The sequence below is a fragment of the Trachypithecus francoisi genome, unplaced genomic scaffold, assembly GCF_009764315.1.
Source record: "Trachypithecus francoisi isolate TF-2019V2 unplaced genomic scaffold, Tfra_2.0 Lachesis_group20, whole genome shotgun sequence".
Taxonomy (NCBI): Eukaryota; Metazoa; Chordata; class Mammalia; order Primates; family Cercopithecidae; genus Trachypithecus; species Trachypithecus francoisi.
The window spans coordinates 8,909,789-8,930,981 of record NW_022681466.1 but is presented as its reverse complement, the minus strand read 5'-3'; the positions used below and the strand labels follow the sequence as shown (position 1 = coordinate 8,930,981).

The window sequence follows — 21,193 nt, the reverse complement described above, 5'->3', positions numbered from 1 at the left end:
GGGTCAGAGGAGGGAGAGGAGCAGAAAAAAGTGACTATTGGGTAGTAAGTTTAGTACCTGGGTGATGAAATGATCTGTACAACAACCCCCCGTGGCATGAGTTTACTTATATAACAAACCTGCACATCTAACCCTGAACCTAAAATAAAAGTTAAGAAAAAACAAAGAAATATCTGTTGTTTGGGCTGTTATGCGCTGAATGCAGCAATAGGTAACTAATACATAGATAGATGGATAGAAAGAGTTTACACATACGTCCTACAGCTATAATAGCTATAATATGCCATCTCTTCAAACATCAATGGAACACTTAAAAAACTGATTATATGTTGAATCACAACATCCATCTTCCTTCCTTCCTTCCTTCCTTTCTTTCTTTCTTTTCTTTTTTTTTTTGGAGGGAGTTTTGCTCTTGTTACCCAGGCTGGAGTGCAATGGTACGATCTCAGCTCACTGAAACCTCCACATCCCATGTTCAAGCAATTCTCCTGCCTCAGTCTCCCGAGTAGCTGGGATTACAGGCGTGCGCCACCACGCCAGGCTAATTTTGTATTTTTAGTTGAGACGGGGTTTCTCCATGTTGGTCAGGCTGGTCTCAAACTCCTGATCACAGGTGATCCACCCACTTTGGCCTCCCAAAGCGCTGGGATTACAGGCATGAGCCACTGCACCCAGCCAGCATTTTTATTTCTAACCACTTTCTTTTCTATCTACACACAGGTAAAATTTGATAAATGTCTAGACCCAGGTCAAAAAATGAAAATTACTGGGCAGAGCCTGAGATGTAGTCCTTACGGTCTGTCTAAAAGTCAGAATCACAACATCTGGCTCTAATATCTGACAGTGGTTTTATGGATTTTTCCCCCTCATTAAATGTATCTATTTTTAAAAAAGATATGCTTGACTTTGTATTACTGCTGATATGGCCTAAATACATTGAACACATAAAATCCTTTAACACTTTTCATTCTTGCTGCCTTCAAGTTTTCCACACAAGGAACAAGGACACAAATGAGAGATTATTATATTTGCCTTAGTCTGACAGTGGCAAAGTAGGGTGGTAGGGGCTGTCTTTGCTTGCTGAAGCAAGGAATATGTGTTTAAAGATATATGGGACCCAGGCACCAAGCTCTTTCCAAGAAGAGAGGCAAGTATGCCCTGTTCATACGGTCCAGGAACACAAAACAGAGTCAAGCTTTTAGTAGCAAACGTTATTTGGCTGCATGAATTTTTGACAATTAAATACCCATTACAGGTAGGTTGCTGGCCTTGTGATATGGTTTGGCTGTGTCCCCACCCAAATCTCATCTTCAATTGTAGCTCCCATAATCCCCACGTGTTGGGGGAGGGACCCAGTGGGAGGTAATTGAATCGTGGGGGTGGGACTTTCCTGTGCTGTTCTTGTGAGAGTGAATAAATCTCGTGAGATCTGATGTTTTTATAAAGGGCAGTTCCCCTGGACACACTCTCTTGCCTGCCACCATGTAAGATGTGCCTTTGCTCCTCCTTCACCTTCTGCCATGATTGTGAGGCCTCCCCAGCAATGTGGAACTGTGACTCCATTAAACCTTTTTGTCTTTATAATTTACCCAGTCTTGGGTATTTCTTCATAGCAGTGTGAAAATGGACTAATATACCTTGATATTAAAAGGCTTATATGTAACGATTTTTAAAAATCCTCTCAACAACAGAGGACATTTTGAGACCATCTGAATAAACCAAAACAACACATCTTTTAATCCAAGAACAGTCTGTTTTCTGTCTTGTTCTATAAAGCAGTGAGAGCACAGTCTACATTTCCTAACCACAATTGTTTAAAAAATGAAAAACAGAAATTAATGGTCAAGTTTTAACAAACCCTAACAGAAACACTCAATGGTTTGGAAAATTTAAAACCATCTTTTAATAATGATTAGGTCAACAAAGAAATCAAAACCTATTGTAGATTATTTAGAAAATAATAAGATACAGTCACAGTTGAATTTAGAAGTGAATTCAAAACTTTAAGTATTCTTATTAAGAAAAATAAGAGATAACAAGAAAGTATGTTAACTATAGTTTTAAAAATAAAGCAAGATAGCAGAAATAAGTCCTACCTTCAATCTCAATACTCACAAATAATGTGAAAGGACTAAAACTCTCTGTAAAAAGATAGAGACATTCAGATTCTTTTTTCTTCTTTTACTGGTTAGTTTTTATCAAGGCAAAATTTACCTGCAGTGAAATACACAGATCTTAAGTTTAAAATTCAATGAGTGGGTAAATGTGTAAATGCATGCCACCAGAAATCCAATAGCCTATTTACATCATCCCAGACCATTTACATTGACTCCCCACCTCCCTATAGGCAACCAGAGTTCTGGTTTTTATCACTATGGATTAATTTTACCTCTTCTTTTTTTGATTTTCTATTTTATTTTATTTATTTATTTAGAGATGGAGTCTCGCTCTGTTGCCCAGGCGAGAGTGCAATGGCACAATCTCGGCTCACTGCAACCCCCACCTCCTGGGTTTGAACAATTCTCCTGCCTCAGCCTCCTGAGTAGCTGGGATTACAGGCGTCTGCCACCATACCTGGCTAATTTTTGTATTTTTAGTAGAGACGGGGTTTTACCATGTTGGCCAGGCTGGTCTTGAACTCCTAACCTCAAGTGATCTGCCCACCTCGGCCTCTCAAAATGCTGGGATTACAGGCATGAGGCACCCGGCCAGTTTTGCCTCTTCTTGAATTTCATTCTCCATGGGATTAAATACTATGTGCCCTTTGCAATAGACTTTTCTGTTCAACATAACATTTTTAAGAATGAAGCATGTTGTTACATGTACCAGTAGTCATTTTTAATTGCTAAGTCAAATTCCATTGTATACATATCAAAATTATTCTATTGATGAACATCTGTGTGTTTTCTGGTTTGTCTCTATTTTAAATCCAGCTTTTGTAAATAGAAGCATTCTAGCAGAAGTCTCTGTATGCTTTGTGGACCATTCCTTCCCATGCTTTGCCTCTTTCGCCTCTTTTTATCCATCATAGCCTGGCTTCCAAATCGCTACTTCTCACAGCTCGGTCTGAGTTAGGTGCCACCCCCTGGCTTCCATCACCCTCTATGCCAGCTCAATCATCACACATAATATCCTGAGTGTAGTTAGGATAGAGTCATCTGTCTTTCCAGACTGCAAAACTCCTGGACAGAGGTGGTCCTGTCCTTTATGATTTAGATTCCTGGTAGTAAGCCTAGAGTCTAGCACATAGAGGTTCTCAAAAAAAGAAAAAAAAATTTTTTTAATGAACAAACAGGTAACTGCACAAATAAAGATAGATGAGCAAAATTAACACTAGCACATTCAGGAAGCAGCAAGGAGACTGGCCTAATAGTAGAATGTAGAAAGGTGGGTAGATTACACCTCTCAGCAGATTTTAATCCATACTGATGACCAACCTAGGAGAGGAATTCAGAGCTTTGAAGACATGCACAATTACAAGGAGCAAGTTCAGTTTCCTTTTGGAGATGCTGAGCATTAAATTAAACTTTCTAAGCCCTGAAAAGCAACCTCAACATGATCTGCACACTTTTTTTGTGCTCTGCAGCTGACAGGGGATGGGGAGTGGCAAATATCGGCCTTTGGAGCATTAAAGAGGAAGCTATTAAGGCTGCATATTTTTTCAAAAAGAAAGAGTACAAAGGAGAATTACAAGAAACCCCCTAAATTATAAGTGTGGGTTACAGTAATTGCTAAATTGCAGAGCTCCAACTTTATTAGATACACACCCCCTCAGATTCTACAGTTTTCAAGGGCTGCCTTGAGCTGACAAACGCTGGAAAGCTCTGTGGGAAGTGTGGCAGGGAGCTGAGCAGGTTAGCTAATGGGAGCCCCCTTTTTGGGCGAGGCCAGGACATAGAGCTCTGGGCCAGGACCAATGAATTTTCTGTTTTCTGGTGTTAACTTACCCTGGGCGACAACACAGCCTGTGCTGGGGTTTGGAAGTAGGACTGGGATGTTAGCATTTTTTGAATATGTGGAAGCAGCAGTGGCCTATGGCCAATTGATTTGGAGTTCTGAGAATTCTTTCAGGGTCCTTGAAGTGATTGGGTTCAGGCAGAGAACGCCCTTCATGAGGATAGTATCTGTTATTACTTTTACCATTCCTAGCTGTAACACCTAAAGCTTCGAGAATAAGATCTTTCATCCTCTGAAAGTTACCACCCATCTCTGCACTGTTACAATATCCTGTTTAATAACATTCACCTTTATACACCATGTTTACATCCTCAAAGCCCTCTGACCTTTTTAATACAGGCACACGTTATGTTTTTCATACTATCCTCTTCTCTTGCAAACACTTACCTAAGGGAAAGACCTGATCCTACCTTCAAAACATTTGAAGTGAGTGGTGAAGTGACTTTAACCGAAGCTTCATTAAAGCCCAGATCCAAGTCAACTGCATATTAGATTGACTCAGTCCCTCACACTAATGGCCCAGTAGAAGAAGGGGCACATTCTTTTTCCAGGAGACATATACTTACTATAGGCACCACTTTTAAAAAATATACCACATTTCAGACTAAAAAAATTGCAAGACATGCAAAGGAGCAGGGCAATGTGACTAATAACCAGGGGAAAAATTACCAATAGAAGTGGACCCACAGATGATCGAGTGTTGGAATTATTAGACAAAAACCTTAAATAAACTGAAATAAAGATGTTAAAAGATCTAGTGGGAAAGGTAGACAGCATGTGTGAACAGATGGGAAATTTCAGCACAGAAATGGAAACTATAAAATAACCAAATGGAAATTCTAGAGAAGAAAACTGTAATATTAGATACAAAGAGTTCGTTTGATGGGTTTAACAGCAGATTGAACACAATAGAAGAAAAGATCAATAAAACTGAAAGGATCTTAAAGACTAGTAAATAGAAATTAATCCAAACTAAAATTCAAAGAGAAAAATAATTAACAAAATAAAATGTTTTGACAGAACAACAGAGTATTGAAGAACTGGGAAAATATCAACATACATGAAATTGGAGCCCCAGAAAGAAGAAAAGGAGCATGAGGAAGAATAAATATTTGAGGAATAGTTGAGAATTTTCCAAAATCTGAAGAGATCAGTCAATAGATCCAAGAAACTCGACGAATGCATATTAGTTCATTTTCACACTACTATAAAGAAGTAGCTGAGGCCGGGTGTGGTGGCTTACACCTGTAATCCTAGCACTTTGGGAGGCCAAGGTGGGTGGATCACAAGGTCAGGAGTTCGAGACCAGCCTGGCCAACATGGTGAAACCCCATCTCTACTAAAAAGTACAAAAATTAGCCAGGCGTGGTGGCGCATGCCTGTAATCCCAACTACTCAGGAGGCTGAGGCAGGAGAATCACTTGAACCCAGAAGTGGAGGTTGCAGTGAGCTGAGATTGCGCCGTTGCACTCCAGCCTGGGTGACAAAGCAAGACTCTGTCTCAAAAAAAAAAAAAAAAAAGTCTGAGATTGTGTAATTTATAAAGAATATAAAGGACATAATTGACCCTCAGCATTGGCCCTGGCCAAAAAAGGGTAGATGCCCCTCCTGGCCTCCATGCGCCTCTGTCATGGCACTGGCTTCATCATATTACGACGCTCTGTGTACATGTCTGTCCTCCCCACCCAACCGGCCGCCCCCAGGCTCAGAGTCTTGCCTTGTTTGCCCGCTTTGTTCCTCCCGGGCCCAGCATGGTGCTCCCTCCATGAGTAGGTCTCCACAACATTTTAAAATAGATGCTAGGGTTCAGGGCCCAGGAGAGAGGTCCCAGTACACAGAGCCAGCCTTGAGCACTTCGTCAGTCTGAGGCAACAGGGAGCCTGCCACCCCCACCTCCACCCCTACCGTGGGCAGTGAACTGGAGTGGAAGCCACTGGACCACAGATCAGGCAATGTTTTACATCCTGACTCAGTCCCTCACCAGCTGTGCACCCTGGCCAAAGTGAACTTGACCTCTCTGCACCTCAACTTCACCATGATGGCACCTGCCCTGTGGGACTGTTGTGAACATTCAGGGAGAAGCAGCGCAGGGAAGTCTCACACCGAGGACATGCTCAGAAAGCTGCTACATCCCAGGAGGAGTAGTGCCGGCCAGGCCTAGGCAGCCAACAGCCCAATTTCTCCTTTGCTGTCAGTTCTGCCCTCTACCTGGCTGGTTTTTACTCCTCCTGATTCCAGGGCAGAGGGGCAAGATGAGGCCACAGCAGGGCCTTTTTCTTTATTTCAGTTTCAGGATGTTGTTGATGGTGATGATGGGGAAAAGGATGATGGTATTGATGGTTGTGTGACAATCGTTATGACTATGGTGATGGTGATGATAATAATTACAGCGACATCAATGGTGCTAGGTAAGGCAGTAGGTACCTTACATTGATGGTAAAGTAGTAGTGATGATGATGGTAATGGTGGTGATGGTGATGTTCACGGAGATGATGGTGATGGTGGTGATGATGGTGATGATCGTGATGGTAGTGTTGATAATGATGGCGATAGAGATAATGATGGGATGATGGTGGTGATGGTGATCACAGTAGTGATGATACTGATTATGGTGATGGTGATGATGGTAATGATAGTGATAGTTATGGTGATGATGATAATGATGGTGATCGTGATAATGATGGGATGATGGTGATCACAGTAATGATGATACTGATGATGGTGTTGGTGATGGTGATGATAATCATGGTGAGAATGATGGGATGATGGTAGTAGTGATGGTGATCATAGTAGTGATGATACTGATGATGTGATGATAATGATAATGATGGAGATGGTGATGATGATAATGATGATGATGGTGATAATGATGGTGATGAGATGATGATGGTAGTGGTGATGATGGTGATAGTGAAAATGATAATGATGGGATAATGGTGGTGGTGATGGTGATCATAATAGTAATGGTATTGATGATGGTGATGCTGCTGGGCATGATAGTCATGGTGATTATGATAATGATAGTGATGATAAAGATGGTGATGGTGGTAATGATGGGATGATGATAGTGACGATGGTGATCATAGTAGTGATGATACTGCTGATGTGATAATAATGATGAAGATAATAATGGAGATGGTGATGATGATGGTGATGATGTTAATGATAGTGATGGTGGTGATGGTAGTGATGGTGATGATAGTGATAATGATAGTGAGGATGATGATGGTAATGTTGATAGCGATGATGATGATGATGATGGTGGTGGTGATGTCAATGGTGATAATGATGGCTCACATCTATTGAACTCTCATTGCCCAGACACTATTGTAAGTGCTTCACATGAACTAACTTATTTAATCACAACAATCCTATGAATTGGGTACTATCGTTACCATTTTATAGATGGGGAGACTGAGGACCCAGGTTAAATCACCCATCTAAAGTCACCCAGCTGGTAAGTAGAAGAACCAGGATTCAAAACCAGCTCCAGAGAAAACTGCCCTTTGATGACCTTTGCAAATGAACACAGTCTAAGAGCTTACAAAGAAAATCTGATGGAGACGGGAGGATGTGCATTACCTAAAAGAAATCAGCCTTTAGGAAAGCACAGCATAGATAAGAAAAACTCAGAGAGGCTGGAGCTGAAATTTTCTCCCCTGCTGATGCCACCTTGAAGGGTTGACTCACTGAGGGTTTAACTGCAGGCAGTTTGCAGATGGACAGTGCGTTTGTTTTCCCCCGTTTAACCATTTTGATGTATGTAGATGGATATCCCTGGTTCCCATTCCTGAGTTTGCAATGTTGATTTTGTAATTGATTCTGCCTGTGTCAGTAGAGGGGTCATCTCACAGCTGGGTGCCATGCAGTGGCAGGCAGTGGCAGCACTTCTCCACCCTCATCCGAGAGCGCAGCTAATCTCAACACCTCCCCACTCAGGGCTAAACCCACACACACAAGGCCCAGCCTGGCAGGCTGTTTTGGATCCTGTGTCTTTCCCCACATTTTGTGCTGTGAGGTGTGTGCGTTTACCGGAATTCTCACATGTGCACACAAAAACACACTCACGCACACACACATACCTCACTCTGAGACCCTACATGTCCCAGCACAACGCGTTGTGAGGTGGCCGTGCTTCAGCCCTGGCTGCCTTCCAGAGAAGGTGGGGGCACAGGAAGAGCTGTCCCCAAGCAGCACCCGAACATAAAGCTCCCTAAGGACGAAGTCTGAAGTCCAGGTCATCTCCGCCACTCTCTGCTGCATGACTCTGAACCTTCTTGACCTCTCGCTCCTCATCTGTGAAGTGGAGCAGCAGCCCCTGAGGTGCCCTCTTCAGAGGGAACACAAGGATGAGAACCTGTACCAAGGAAATGTCAGGGTTAATTGTTACAGGACAGGGTATTTCTGTCCCCCGACCCCACCCTGCCCCACTCCCAGGCTGCTGTGCAGGGACTGACAGTCCACGCAAGTCTCCAAGGCAGAGGAGTAGCGAAGGGCAAGGGATGGGGGCTGGATGAGGAGAGGGGCTTCCTACAGGATTCCTCCACTCACCTGCAAGGCAAAATATAACTATTATTATAATATTATTGAAATATCTGTCTTTTGAGTACTTTTCCCATGTAGACGCGACAGGGTCAGCCTGTTGTCCAGGCTGGAGTGCAGTGGTGTGACCATAGCTCACTGCAGCCTCGAACTCCTGGGCTCAAGCGATCCTCCTGCCTCAGCCCTCTGAGTGGCTGGGACCAAAGGTGCGAGCCACCACGCCTAGTGATTCTTCTTGCAGAAGAATCAGAGCCGAGATCCAATTCCCTCCCTCCAGGGACAGGGTGAGGGCTGTATGTGGAGAGTGTGCCTTGGACCCTTAGAAAAATAGTAAAGATCCTTAGGTCCTGCCGAGCCCCTGTAATGAGTCATTCCTTGGGTTGAATCTGGGGCTCCACTAACCTGCCTGAGACTGGGTCCACACCTCCCGGCTCACCTGCTGGGAGAGACTGCTGCTGGCTCCACCGTGCGGCCGTTTCCTTCAGAGGACTTACATTTCCTTCTGGTCTAGGGCTCTGATGAAGTTATTAATCAGGGAGATGGAGGAGGCTGTGGCAGTGCTCTACGTGCCAGGACTGGATGATCAGGCCGATGCCGCCAGCCCTGGTGCCTGAAGAGGAGGCGGTGAGCATCGTGAGGAGCGTGCACAGCTCCCATGCACAGCTCCGTGCAGCCACCAGTCTCCAAGTAATTAGTTTTTAAATCAGGCAGATGGTTCAAGAACCACTCATTCTGGGCCGCTTTAATTATTTATACCCCCTTTTTATTCTAATTATGCATAACTGTCCTCTTTGAAAGGGAAGGAAGATGTTTTCTCCGATGGGCTCTCAGCATTGATTCAGCTGCAACCTCTCCGAATCCCGGTGGAATCTGAGGCTTGCCCGGCAGCAGTAGTGGGCGGTGCGGGGCAGGGCCCTGGACAGGACCCACGGAGAGCTGGCTGGGGGTGTGGAGGACTTTCTGCATCACATGTGTGTGGGAGCCGCCTCACCCTGCTAAAACCGGACGATGCCGCAGTGCCCTGCTGGGAGCACAAGGCAGAGGGTGCAGCAGGGAAACAGCCCAGGCTAAACACAAACCTGGGCTCCAGAGCCGCTCAGCAGACCCGGAAAGGGAGCGGGCACGGCCCACCCTTCACGGCTCTCAGAGGAGCTAATGTGATGACGGATATAGAACCTAGTGTAGGTTGGTGCTGGCGCCACAGTGGCTCTTGGCTTGGGTCAGAATTCATCCCGCCAGGGGCTCCTTCTTGCCTCTCTCCCCCCGAGTGTCGAATGGTGACTACATGGTGGTCCTCATCCCCATTTGTCAGATGAGCTCACTGAGGCTCGGACTGTTAACCCCAGGCCCAAGCACATGCAGCAAAGCAGGCCTCCAGCCCGGCCCCTGTGCTCCAATCCCACATTCTCTCCACTTGGCTGTGTCCCTGGGCCTGGACTGACACCAGCAATCCCAGGGACCCCTTGCATCTGCCTGTAGCCCCTCTCTCCCCTCACTCACCCCCACTCTGACCTCTGGGGGGTTCCTCAATAAGCGATCTGTGAGGAATGACCTCCTGGACTCCTTCACGTCGACCCAAATTCAAGACATGCCAAGCTGAGCCCAGTGCAGTGGCTCACACCTGCAGTCCCAGCACTTTGGGAGGCCAAGGTGGGAGGATCACTTGAGACCAGGAGTCTGAGACCAGCCTGAGCAACGTAGAGAGACCCTACCTCTACTTTTTAAGTTTATTTATTTTTATTTTTTGAGACAGAGTTTCACTCTTGTCGCCCAGGCTGGAGTGCAGTAGCGTGATCTTGGCTTACTAAAACCTCTACCTTCTGGGTTCAAGTGATTCTCCTGCCTCAACCTCCTGAGTAGTTGGGATTACCTGGGATTGCAGGCGTGTGCCACCATGCCCAGCTAATTCTGTATTCTTTTTAGTAGAGGCAGGGTTTCACCATGTTGGCCAGGCTGGTCTCGAACTCCTGACCTCAGGTGATCCATTTGCCTTGGCCTCCCAAAGTGCTGAATTATAGGCATGAGCCACTGTGCCCGGCTTACTTTTTTTTTTTTTTTTTAATTAGCCAGGCGTAGTGTCTTACACATGTAGTCCCAGCTACTCAGAGAACTGAGGCAGGAGGATTGCTTGAGCCCAGGAGTTTCAGGCTGCAGTGAGCCATGATCGCACCACTGCACTCCAGCCTGGGCAACAGAGGGAGACCCTGTTGAGTCTACAAAGGAAAAGTGCTCATAAAACGGACATTTCAATAAATAGCGTCAAGGAGTGACTTTGTGCCTGACCTTCCGAGCTCCTGGAGACCTTCGTGTGTGTGACTCTGAGGGTTGGCAGGCAAACTCTCAAAGGACACTTTGCCCATCCATGAGCCTGAAGGCAGACACCAGAGACTTGATGGGAAAGAGGGGAGGGGTGGGAGTGGGAAGGAGAAGGGGAAACCAGTCCTTGGCCTCCTCTTGTCCTTCGTTTACACGACTACTCCACCACGGGCTTCTGAGCCATCCCGGTTGCTTCTTGCTCCTTCTAAGTGAGTTTGCCAAGCACCAGGCACTTCTGTTATCTTGGAGGAGGGACAGGGACGGCTCAGTCAGTCTCCACATGGACCCCCACCAGGCCTCCAACTGCAGCCCAGGTGACAAGAGTAAAAATTTAGAAATCATCATTTCATTCCATATGTTGATATAATGGAGTACAGTATAGCTATTAAAATTCAGTTTTCAAAAAATAATTTTGATTATCAAATGATATGCACAATCGGAGCTTAATTTTGTTTGGGGGAAAAAAAATGTTTGCAAAAGCGTTTTGTTTTAACTCCCACGCACAGGCCGGCTGACCTGCAGGGTGGGGTTCCGTGCCTGTTGTTGGTCTTGCCCTTCTCTATTTTCCCAACATTCTACAGTGGACAGGCATTGCTTCTATTATCAGAGAAAAACCAGAACATTTAACTTTTTGCATTTTACTGAAGGCCAAGGCCTTCAGGAGGAGCAGGGAGCGTGGTGGTACAGGGTTGGGTGGGCAGTCCCCAGAGGTCTGCAGCCCAGCCCAGGCTGGCCCAGCCTGGAATCAACCCAGGGAACACAGCTTACCTGGGACTCTCTGAGGAGGACCCGAAGATTCAGGCTCCTTACAAGTGAGATTTTAATCAATGACTGTCCCATGTGCAGGCGCCAGCCCAGCGTCCCCTATGCAGCTGGTTCTGCTTCTCCGGCCCCTCCTGGCCATGCCTTGAGGCGGCTCCAATATCTGTAAAGCATTCCTGCTCCCGGGCCCTGCACAGATTCCCACCACTCAGGACATCTGAGCTGGGCCCAACCTGGGTGGAAGCCTCTCCCTTCCTTGCTTCCAAAAGGGTGGGAGGGGAGGGGAGGGGAGGAGAGGAGAGGAAGGAGCGGGGCAATGGGAGGAGGCCGGGTGCTCTGCTGGGCTCTGCTCTTGAAGCCTGCTCCAACTACCTTTCCACCTACCTAGAGAACCTCACCTGGGCTCCCTGCTGGAGCAGAAAAATACCAGCCACTTTCTGGGAGTGCAGGAAGTGGGATCCTCACGGCACAGAGTGCTTTCGAAGCCCTCAGGGGCCCATGCCTTCCTCCCTTTCCAGTCTCCTGGGCAGCAGCCCAGCACCCCCAAAACCAGATCCAGCGGGATTTAGAGCAATGCAAGGGGAACGTTTCTTCCCAGTTACTGCAGTGGTAAGGATGCCGCACCAGAGGGGAGACCAGAGGCCGACACCGCAGGACCAGGACCGGAGGGAGCATCACAGAGGCTTTTGAGTGTCTTCCTGGGGTGTTTAATTCTGACATTTCCCATTGTACATGCCACTTTTGTAGTCAGAAAGTAGTGTGTTAAAATGGGAGAGAGTTGGCCATGCGTGGTGGCTCATGCCTGTAATCCCAGCACTTTGGGAGGCTGAGGTGGGCGGATCGCTTGAGACCAGGAGTTTAAGACCAGCCTGGCCAATATGGTGAAACCCTGTCTCTACTAAAAATACAAAAATTAGCTGGGTGTGGTGGTGTACGCCTATAATCCCAGCTACTCGGGAGGCTGAGGCACGAGAATCACTTGAACCTGGGAGGCAGAGGCTGCAGTGAGCCAAGATTGCGCCACTGCACTCCAGCCTGGGCAACAGAGTGAGACTCTGCCTCAAAAAAATTAATAAAATAAAATAGGAGAAAGGACATGCACATCTAAGAGGAGGTTCCAAGCACAGTCCCCGCCCAGTGGGCTCACTGGGTTCCCATCCAGCTTTCTCCCAGGTGCATCCAGGTGGAGCTGAGTGGAGCCCACCTGCCAGCATCCTCACCTGGCCCCTGAGCTCCGGGGGATGCAGGGTTTCTACAAGGCTGTGTCTGGAAAAGCCCAAAGCCTGCTTGTTGATTGTACTTTCTTTCGTGGATTCAAACCTTGCGGCCTGGAGCAGGGGAGGAAGCAGGGACACACGGTCTCCACAGCCCCCATGAGATTCCCCACTTCCCATGCAGGAGCTCAGAGCCAGTGTGAGAATGGGGCCCGTTCTCGGGGCCTTCCTGCTCTCCCCGGGTCCTTCCTTGGGAACGACCTGGTCCGTGCAGCTCCTTCAAACCTCTGGGGTTGAACAAGCGTAGGGGCCAGGGCCCCAAGAGGCAGGAGAGGGGTCGGGGTGGCACAGGGATCCCACCCAGGGTGGCCAACTTGCCCACTTTACCCAGGCTTTCCTGATTTTAGCACTGAAAGTCCTGTGTGCTTGGAAAACCCTCATTTTTGGGCAAATTGGAACAGTGGTCACTCTGGTTCTACAGCAGGAGACTTGCTTGGTTGGGTGGCAGGAGGGCCTCCCCTCAGCCTCGCTAGATGGGCAGTGCAGGGTGGCTGGGTACCAGGGATGGTCTGGTCAATGAGATGACCATGGCTTAGGGGGCAGGGGCTGGCTGGGTGTGGTTTAGGGGCATGAGACGCTGTGGGGAAAAGAAAGAGAGATCAGACTGTTACTGTGTCTATATAGAAAGAAGTAGACATAAGAGACTCCATTTTGTTCTGTATTTGAGATGCTGTTAATCTCTGACCCTACCCCCAACCTTGTCCTTGCAAGAGACATGTGCTGTGGTGACTCAAAGTTTAAAGGATTTTGGGCTGTGCAGGGTGTGCTTTGTTAAACAAGTGCCTGAAGGCAGCCTGCTGGTTAAAAGTCATCACCATTCTCTTAATCTCAAGTACCCAGGGACACGCACACTGCCAAAGGTCGCAGGGACCTCTGCCTAGGAAAGCTAGGTATTGTCCAAGGTTTCTCCCCATGTGATAGTCTGAAATATGGCCTCGTGGGAAGGGAAAGACCTGATCGTCCCCCAGCCTGACACCCGTGAAGGGTCTGTGCTGAGGAGGACTAGTGTAGAGGAAAGAAGGCCTCTGGCAGTTGAGATAGAGAAAAGCATCTGTCTCCTGCCCGTCCCTAGGCAATGGAACATCTCGGTGTAAAACCCGATTGTATGTTCTGTTTACTGAGAAAGGAGAAAACCGCCTTAGGGCTGAAGGTGGGACGTGCTAGCGGCAATGCTGCTCTTTATGCACTGAAAAGGTTTATGGAGATGTTTACATATGTATATCAAGGCACAGCAATTTTCCTTAAACTTCTTCATGTCACGGCTGGGCAAGGTGGCTCACGCCTGTAATCCCAGCACTTTGGAAGGCTGGGGCGGGTGGATCGCGAGGTTAGGAGATTGAGACCATCTTGGCTAACACAGTGAAAAACCCCGTCTCTGCTAAAAATACAAAAAATTAGCCGGGTGTGGTGGTGGGCGCCTGTAGTCGCAGCTACTCTGGAGGCTATGACAGGAGAATGGCGTAAACCCGGGAGGCGGAGCTTGCAGTGAGCTGAGATCCGGCCACTGCACTCCAGCCTGGGCAATGAGCAAGACTCCATCTCAAAAAAAAAAAACTTACTCATGTCACAGAGATCTTTATTCATATGTCTTACTGCTGACCTTCTCCCTACGATGATCCTATCATCCTGCCACTTCCCTTTTTCTAAGATGGTAAAGATAATGATCAATAAATACTGAGGGAACTCAGAGACCGGCGCCGGCGTGGGTCCTCTGTATGCTGAGCGCAGGTCCCCTGGGCCCACTTTTCTTTCTCTATACTTTGTCTCTGTGTCTCATTTCTTTTCTCAAGTCTCTCATTCCACTTGACGAGAAACGCCCACAGCTGTGGAGGGGCAGGCCACCCCTTCAAGACGCCTGGGAGGATCATGCTGGCCAAGTGGGGAGGAGCTGGAGTTCTGAGGCCAGGGCTTGGAGAGGGTGGTCGGCCCCAAAGAGGGCAGCCATTGGATAGGCTCCCTATGTGCAAGGATGGACAATGGGGGTAAAAATGGAGACACTTCAGTCTGTAGGAAGAGGGCTTCAAGGCAGAGGGACTGCAAGGAGCTTCAGATGGGGGATGGGCAAAGTCATCACAGCCGGAAGGGCCTCAGTGATTTAGATCCTTACCTTAATGACATCTGCAAAGACCCTCTTTTGGAATCAGACTAGGGCTGGCACCCGCCCACAGGGGCTGACCTGACTCTCAACCTGCCTGTGCTCATGGCAGACACCGGCCCATGGCGCAGAGCCAATGCCCATTAGTTCATTCAGAGAGGAACCTGTCTGCTTTCTCCAAAACATGCAGAAGTCAGGTGCCTGGCAGAAGAGCCAGGGGGTGCCCAGAGAGGCTGAGACAACCCCAAGTTTTGGTGGCACAGTCAGCCTGGAATCCAGACCTTCCGAGTCCCAAATTAGGACTTTCCTACTCTCCACTCCGCTGCCCATGTTGTCCTGGAGGCCCTGAAACAGGGGGGTGGAAGATGTAGGGGGTCCAACAGTGTCTCCTACCTCACCAAATTCACATCCATTCAGACCTTAGAATGGGACCTGATTTCAAAAGAGCGTCTTTGCAGATGTCGTGAAGGTGAGGACCTAAATGAGATCGAACTGAATCAAGGTGGGCCCTAAGTCCTGGAAGAGTGCCCTCTTGGCCCTCTTGACCCTCCAGGACAGAGAGAAGGCTGTGTGAAGACAGGCAGAGATGGGAGTGAAGTGGCCTCCAGGAGATGGGGGAGGAGAGAAGATCCTCCCCTAGAACCTTTGGAGGGAGCGAGGCCCTGGGACACCTGGATCTCAGACCTCTGTCCTCTAGAACTGTGAGAATAAATTTCTGCTGATTTCAGCCCTGCTGCATGGTCATCTGTTAAGGCAGCTGCAGGGCACCAATACATGTGGGAGAAGGGATCCGGGTGAGGCCTCTTCTGCACACGCCAAGGGCATCCCGACCAGAGCTCCCTGAACCTTACTTCCTAAGCTCACATGCAAAGAAAAGCTCACTGAGCCAAGGCTCTGAGTTCTAATCTATTTGGAGTCAAGCTCTCTTGGAATGAGTTAGGTTGGCATAAAACAACTGTCAAATACTGACCAGTCCAGAGTTCAATCTAATAGAAACTTCCAAAAGAAAAACTTATTTTCAGCCAGGCATAGTGGCTCACACCTACAATCCCAGCTCTTTGGGAGGCCAAGGCAGGAGGATCACCTGAGGCCAGGAATTTGAGATCAGCCTGGGCAACATAGTGAGATCCCATCTTTACAAAAAATGAAAAAGTTAGCCAGGTGTGGTGGTACAAGCCTGTGGTCCCAGCTACTCGGGAGGATCGCTTGAGCCCAGAAGGTAGAGACTGCAGTGAGCTGTGATTGTGCCACTGCACTCCAGCCTGGGTTACAGAGCAAGATCCCGTCTCAAAAAATAAAACAGAAAAACTTTTTCAAGGATACATTAACTAGAAGCAGCTCACAGCACCCCCTGTGGACGCCCTTCAGATCCCCCACTTTAATGAAAGCATTCAGATCTGCCACTCGCTTTTCAGTCATCTCTGCTGATGAGTGCTTCTCAGACCCTGGGAATCTTTACCCCAAGATTAAACAACCCCCCAGCAACCGCCTTGATGCTATCCTCACTCTTCACAGTGCTCTGAAATTATAAGTTCTCAGGGAGTTTGTTAGTTTTAAATCTTGGGAATCTGAATTCAAGATTTAACCTGGCCTGACTTTTTTTTTTTTTTTTTTGGAGACGGCGTCTTGCTCTGTCGCCCAGGCTAGAGTGCAGTGGCATGATCTTGGCTCACTGCAACCTCTACCTCCAGGGTTCAAGTGATTCTTCTGCCTCAGCCACCCACGTAGCTGGGACTACAGCCACATACCACCATGCGCAACTGATTTTTGTATTTTTAGTAGAGACAGGGTTTCACCATATTGGCCAGGCTGCTCTCAAACTCCTCACCTTGTGATTCACCTGCCTCAGCCTCCCAAAGTGCTGGATTACAGGCGTGAGCCACTGCGCCTGCCTTACCTTTTCTGGCCCACGCTTCTCGTCCACCTGCAGCTGACCCGAACGTGTCCCGAGGCCCAAAGAACTGCACCCCAGGAGCAGAAAAAACCTTCTCACTCAGGAGCCTTCTGGGTTTCTGCATTTGAAACATTTATTTCAGGAAATACATTTTCAACACTTTGTCATTTATACAAAAAGAGACAAATTTCTTGGGAGGCACGTAGCAAAAGGCCATTGAAGAACAGAGCCTGATGAAACGAACAATTTTTCAGTCTGGTTACAGAGAAGGAAAGTGAAGCATCTCTAGGCTGGGATGCTGCTGCCCACCCCCCGCCCCACCCTGCCACCCAGCGACGTTGAGGTTGGGCAGGCCACATGGCCTGGGCCCTGGCGCTGGCCACTCATTTCCTTCAAAATCTTGGTTTTGGCAAAAACACGGCAAGTTGGCAAGTAAACTGTCCCACCGATGGAGGTGGTGAGGGGTCCTTCCTCTCTTGGGTGGGGAGGGAGTCAGACATCCAATGCCCGGATTTCCATGCACACACACACACACACTCACACGCACGCTCCCTCCAGTTGCCCTTCTCCTGGCTGCAAGCAGCCAGCCCGGTGCCTGCAGATGCACCTAGTGATGTGTCTACTCGTGTGGAGTCTCATCAGGCTCCTCTTTCTCCCCAGAGCAAGACAGGGAACAGGAAGCAGGAAGGGACTTTGGTCATCTGTGCCCTGCAAAGACAAGCCCCACAGGTCCCCTTGTGGGGATGGAGGGTGAGGGGCGGGGCCATGTTACCATGAAACCTCACTCTTCAGCTCACTGTGGACTGTGCACCCCTGACGCCCAGTCTCTCCTTCCTAGGGGTTTGTTACCATGGCCCTGAGGGGAGGGGCCCAGGCATGCGTAGGACAACAGAGTCAGGCTCGCCTGGCCTCCCACCTCCCCAGATCACAGAGTCAGCAAGGCCTGGGCCAGGAGGGGTGAGTGGCGGGGGTGGCTGGCTGGGCATTAATGTAACCACAGCCCAGTCTTGGGCCAAACCCAGACACTAGACAGACAGACGGATACACACACACACACACACACGTGGACACACACACAACTTCCTGGTCACTTGGGCAGGGCAACCGCCGGGCAGCTCAGGCCACTCTGACCAGTCCAAGCCACGGCCCACACATGCCCCCGCCAGCCTTCCTTCTGGCACCTTCCATGGCTCCCTCCCTCAGCTCCTCCACCAGACTCACTTGCTTGGACCTTTTCAAAACTGGGGGATGAGGGAGTGGGGGTCATCTTTCCTTCCTTTTTATCCTCAATCACATCCCAGTGCATCAGCAGCACCTGCAGCCCTGTGGGAGGGGTGGCATGAGAGGGGGATGGCAGGGAGATGAAGACGCCTCCCTCATTCCAGCCTGTCTCCGCAGAGCAGCCTGCGGATGGCTGAGATAAAGGCACTTTCTGCTCCAGGACGGGTGGCTGCCACAGGGCTTGGAGTGGCTGAGCAGCCGGTGGCCAGGGACCCTGGGATTTTCTACCCTTAGGAGCAGGGCAGGGGTGGGGGCTGAGTGATGGCCACGCCACGGGGTGGGCAGGGGTCCAGGTGCCCCTGATGGGCTCCATTCTCCCCTGGGCTCTGACACACTCCAGGGGACAGGGCCGATGGGGACGGAGGGGAGCTTGCAGCCCACCGAGCCCCTCAGCACGTGCGAGGCCTGGCCCCCACCCCGAGGCCCCTGGCACTGAGAAGCCCACACGGACGGATGATCTGCCCACCGAAGCTGCTCTTCTGAGCCCTCGGGGAGCCAGGCCTGGGGACGGAGGGTCACGTCAATTCAGTGGGTGCTCTCACCCCTGCTTCTGGCTCGAGCACAGCCTCCCCACAACCTTGGGGAAGCCGCGGGCTCATCACTGACTCACTCAAAGGGAGGCCCCTTCCCTTGTTTCCTGGCAGCATGTCGAAGGGGTGGGGAATGATGACAAATGGAGAAAATCATATAAAATAAAATGGGGCAGTGGGAGGGCCTGGGGGGGACGGAAAAGACTTGGGGGCAGGATCCCGGGGGCGGGCAAGGCGGCGTCTACATCTCCGGGGCTTCTGGTTCCTTCTCCTCCACACCATTGGCCACGGCACTACTGCTCTCATTGAGGCGCTTCACGCGGTAGGCCTCAAAGTGGATGCTGCTGGTGATGTCCTTGATGTTCTGCATGTGCGTCCTGGTGGGGGAGCATGCAGGTCAGTGAGGTGGGGGGCGGGGGCAGCGGGGCACGGCCCCTGCTCAGCCTGCCTCAGACTCAGGCCCGCCTGCCCCCCTGCCACTCCCCATCCCCGCTGCTTGGCTCCCCATGGAGTCCCCCAGGCCCACCACATTGGACCAGATCTGGTACACGTTTGGGGGGAAGGGTCAATCCCCCCGGTAAGCCCAGACTCAGTCAGGACACACATATTCCAATGCATGTGTCTCCCTCTGGGTCCACCCTGTGGTTGGTCCAAGGCCCAGGGACAGTGCACAGACTCAGAGGGACAGGGCTGGAGCGTTCTTGCTCCAGGCCTGTGTCCAGGGTACTGGCAGGGACGAGGCAGTGGGTGATAGCCGGCCTCCAGGGCTATGGCCTGTGGCAGGCAGGTGGCCTGGGGCAAAGGGCTGAGGTGCCCTTGTCCCCAGGAAAAAAAAGTCCTGAACTCAGATTTTCATTCCTCTGCATCTCAGGAGGAATATTTTGGAGGGAAGTTGGAAAGCCCAGTCTCCCCACGATGGCAGAACGGCTCCCAGAATCCCCCCACCTCTGTCCTTGCCAACCTGGAGGCCCCTCCTCTCGATAACATTCCCATCATTTGTGCCACCTGCTTGCTGAGGAAGAACTGAGGAGCCCCTGGCACTCTGGCAGGAGGCCTCCAACCCTGTTCACCTGCCCAGGCCGGGGCTCACACTCCAGGGACCACCTACCTGGCACCCTCTCTAACAGGGCTTCCCCTCCTTGCCCAGACTCAAAGGAAACAAGAAGCCTCAGCCAGGTGAAAGGGGTAGGGGTCAGAGGCCACTGGGGTCGGAGCTGGAGACATCCCATGCTGCCGACAGGGCCGACACATGAGGCCTCACTGGGCCCTTAGTGGCCACCAGGCAGCTCTAACGGGCCGGGCCACAGTGGACCAGCGCTTAGCCTTCCCATCCAGCCAACCTCGCAGGGATTAAAAAAGATCTTCACTGCTTGCTTCATTTCCCAGTGGGTTTTCTTTTTAGAAGATGGGCTTCCAAGATCTTCCAAGGGCAGGGCAGGCAGGTGGCAGGGTGCGCCCAGTCTGCCCAGGGCTTCAGCCCCACACCCTCCACCCCCACCTGCTGTAGGGCCTCTTAGGGATGAGCCGTCAGCCCCACCCAAGCCCCCTGTCTCTCACCTGATGAGAAGGTCCCGCAGGTAGGCAAACTCACAGTGTGTGGTGTTTTCAACTAGGAGAGGAGACAGGAGGGGCTTTAATGTCCTGGTGGAGAAGCTCTGCCCGGACCCCGCCTCTCTCCCCGTGCCCAGCAATGCTAGGGCCAAGAGCAGAGCCCGAGGGCGGCCCCAGGGGCGGGAAGGCAGGGGAACCGCCTGCTCTGCAGCTGAGTATAAGACACCTGGCACTGCCTCAGTCTGGGGGATACTGGGGTGACCAGTATCAGCTCCTGCTCCTGGACAGCTCAGCTCCTGCCCTCCAGAAAGTTCCTGGCTAATGGGAGATGGCACAGTGACCAGGCCAAATAGGAGCATGGGAGGAAGCCACAGTGGAGAAGCCAGGGCATTGGTTCCCTGCACCACTGGGGTGACCAGGGAGAGCAGGACGTCCCAGCAGAGGCCTGAAGACAGGAAGGGGGCTGGGCTGCTGGGAATGGGATGAGGCAGGAATCAGAGCTGGGATCTTAAAGAAAACCTATGGCCCACAGGATGTTACCTACACAGCCCCGTCCACCTTGCCTGCGCTCAGAGCACACACACACAGGGACAGCACACACAGGGGCTACGTACTGTGGACAACCATTCACAAGCTCAAGAATCAGCCATGCTAAACATTGCTCGGGGACACACGTACCGCATACAACACACACAAGCCCAAGCTCGGGACAGTGGCCACTTCTCAGGGACGAGGAAAGACTGGGCAGGAGACCATGGGTGCCCACAAGTGCCCTCGGGCTCGAGCTGGTGGCCATCTCAGAGTGGTCATTTTATTGCTGTGCTTCATAACTCCTATATGAACACACAGTGCCTGGCACGTATTAACTGTTACAACAGAAGGCCTTTTAACGAGGAAGGCAGTGAACAGCATCACTGGAGGTGGGGAGCCGGGCAGGGAAGGCAAATAAAAAGACAGCCGGTGCCCTCCCGTGTGATGAATTTCATCTTCA

General features: G+C 50.1%; 2 protein-coding genes and 1 pseudogene across 16 annotated transcripts in view; all 3 read right to left on the bottom strand.

Annotated features, from left to right (window-relative positions):
- Window positions 1–11,961: 11,961 nt before the first annotated feature.
- LOC117066751 lies at window positions 11,962–17,847 on the bottom strand (annotated as a pseudogene). Its single transcript, XR_004430490.1, has 2 exons — window positions 17,721–17,847; window positions 11,962–12,372 (listed from the first exon to the last, which is right to left on the bottom strand). The product of XR_004430490.1 is annotated as an uncharacterized LOC117066751 (transcript).
- LOC117066572 lies at window positions 16,949–18,646 on the bottom strand (the record flags this gene model as incomplete). Its single annotated transcript, XM_033181947.1, is given in 2 exon segments — window positions 16,949–18,409; window positions 18,412–18,646. Coding segments are annotated over 2 exon segments (717 nt in total), but the record flags the coding sequence as incomplete, so codon positions are not given.
- The window catches only part of SEPTIN9 (septin 9), a 215,970-nt gene continuing 211,725 nt past the window's right edge, over window positions 16,949–21,193 (bottom strand). For all 14 annotated transcript variants that reach the window (XM_033182325.1, XM_033182327.1, XM_033182326.1 and 11 more), the window contains 2 exons: window positions 20,209–20,260; window positions 16,949–19,028 (listed from right to left, as the gene is read on the bottom strand). In XM_033182325.1, coding sequence (XP_033038216.1) covers window positions 18,893–19,028; window positions 20,209–20,260 — 188 coding nt within the window. In that variant the 3' untranslated portion in view covers window positions 16,949–18,892. The remainder of the gene's footprint in view (window positions 19,029–20,208; window positions 20,261–21,193) is intronic.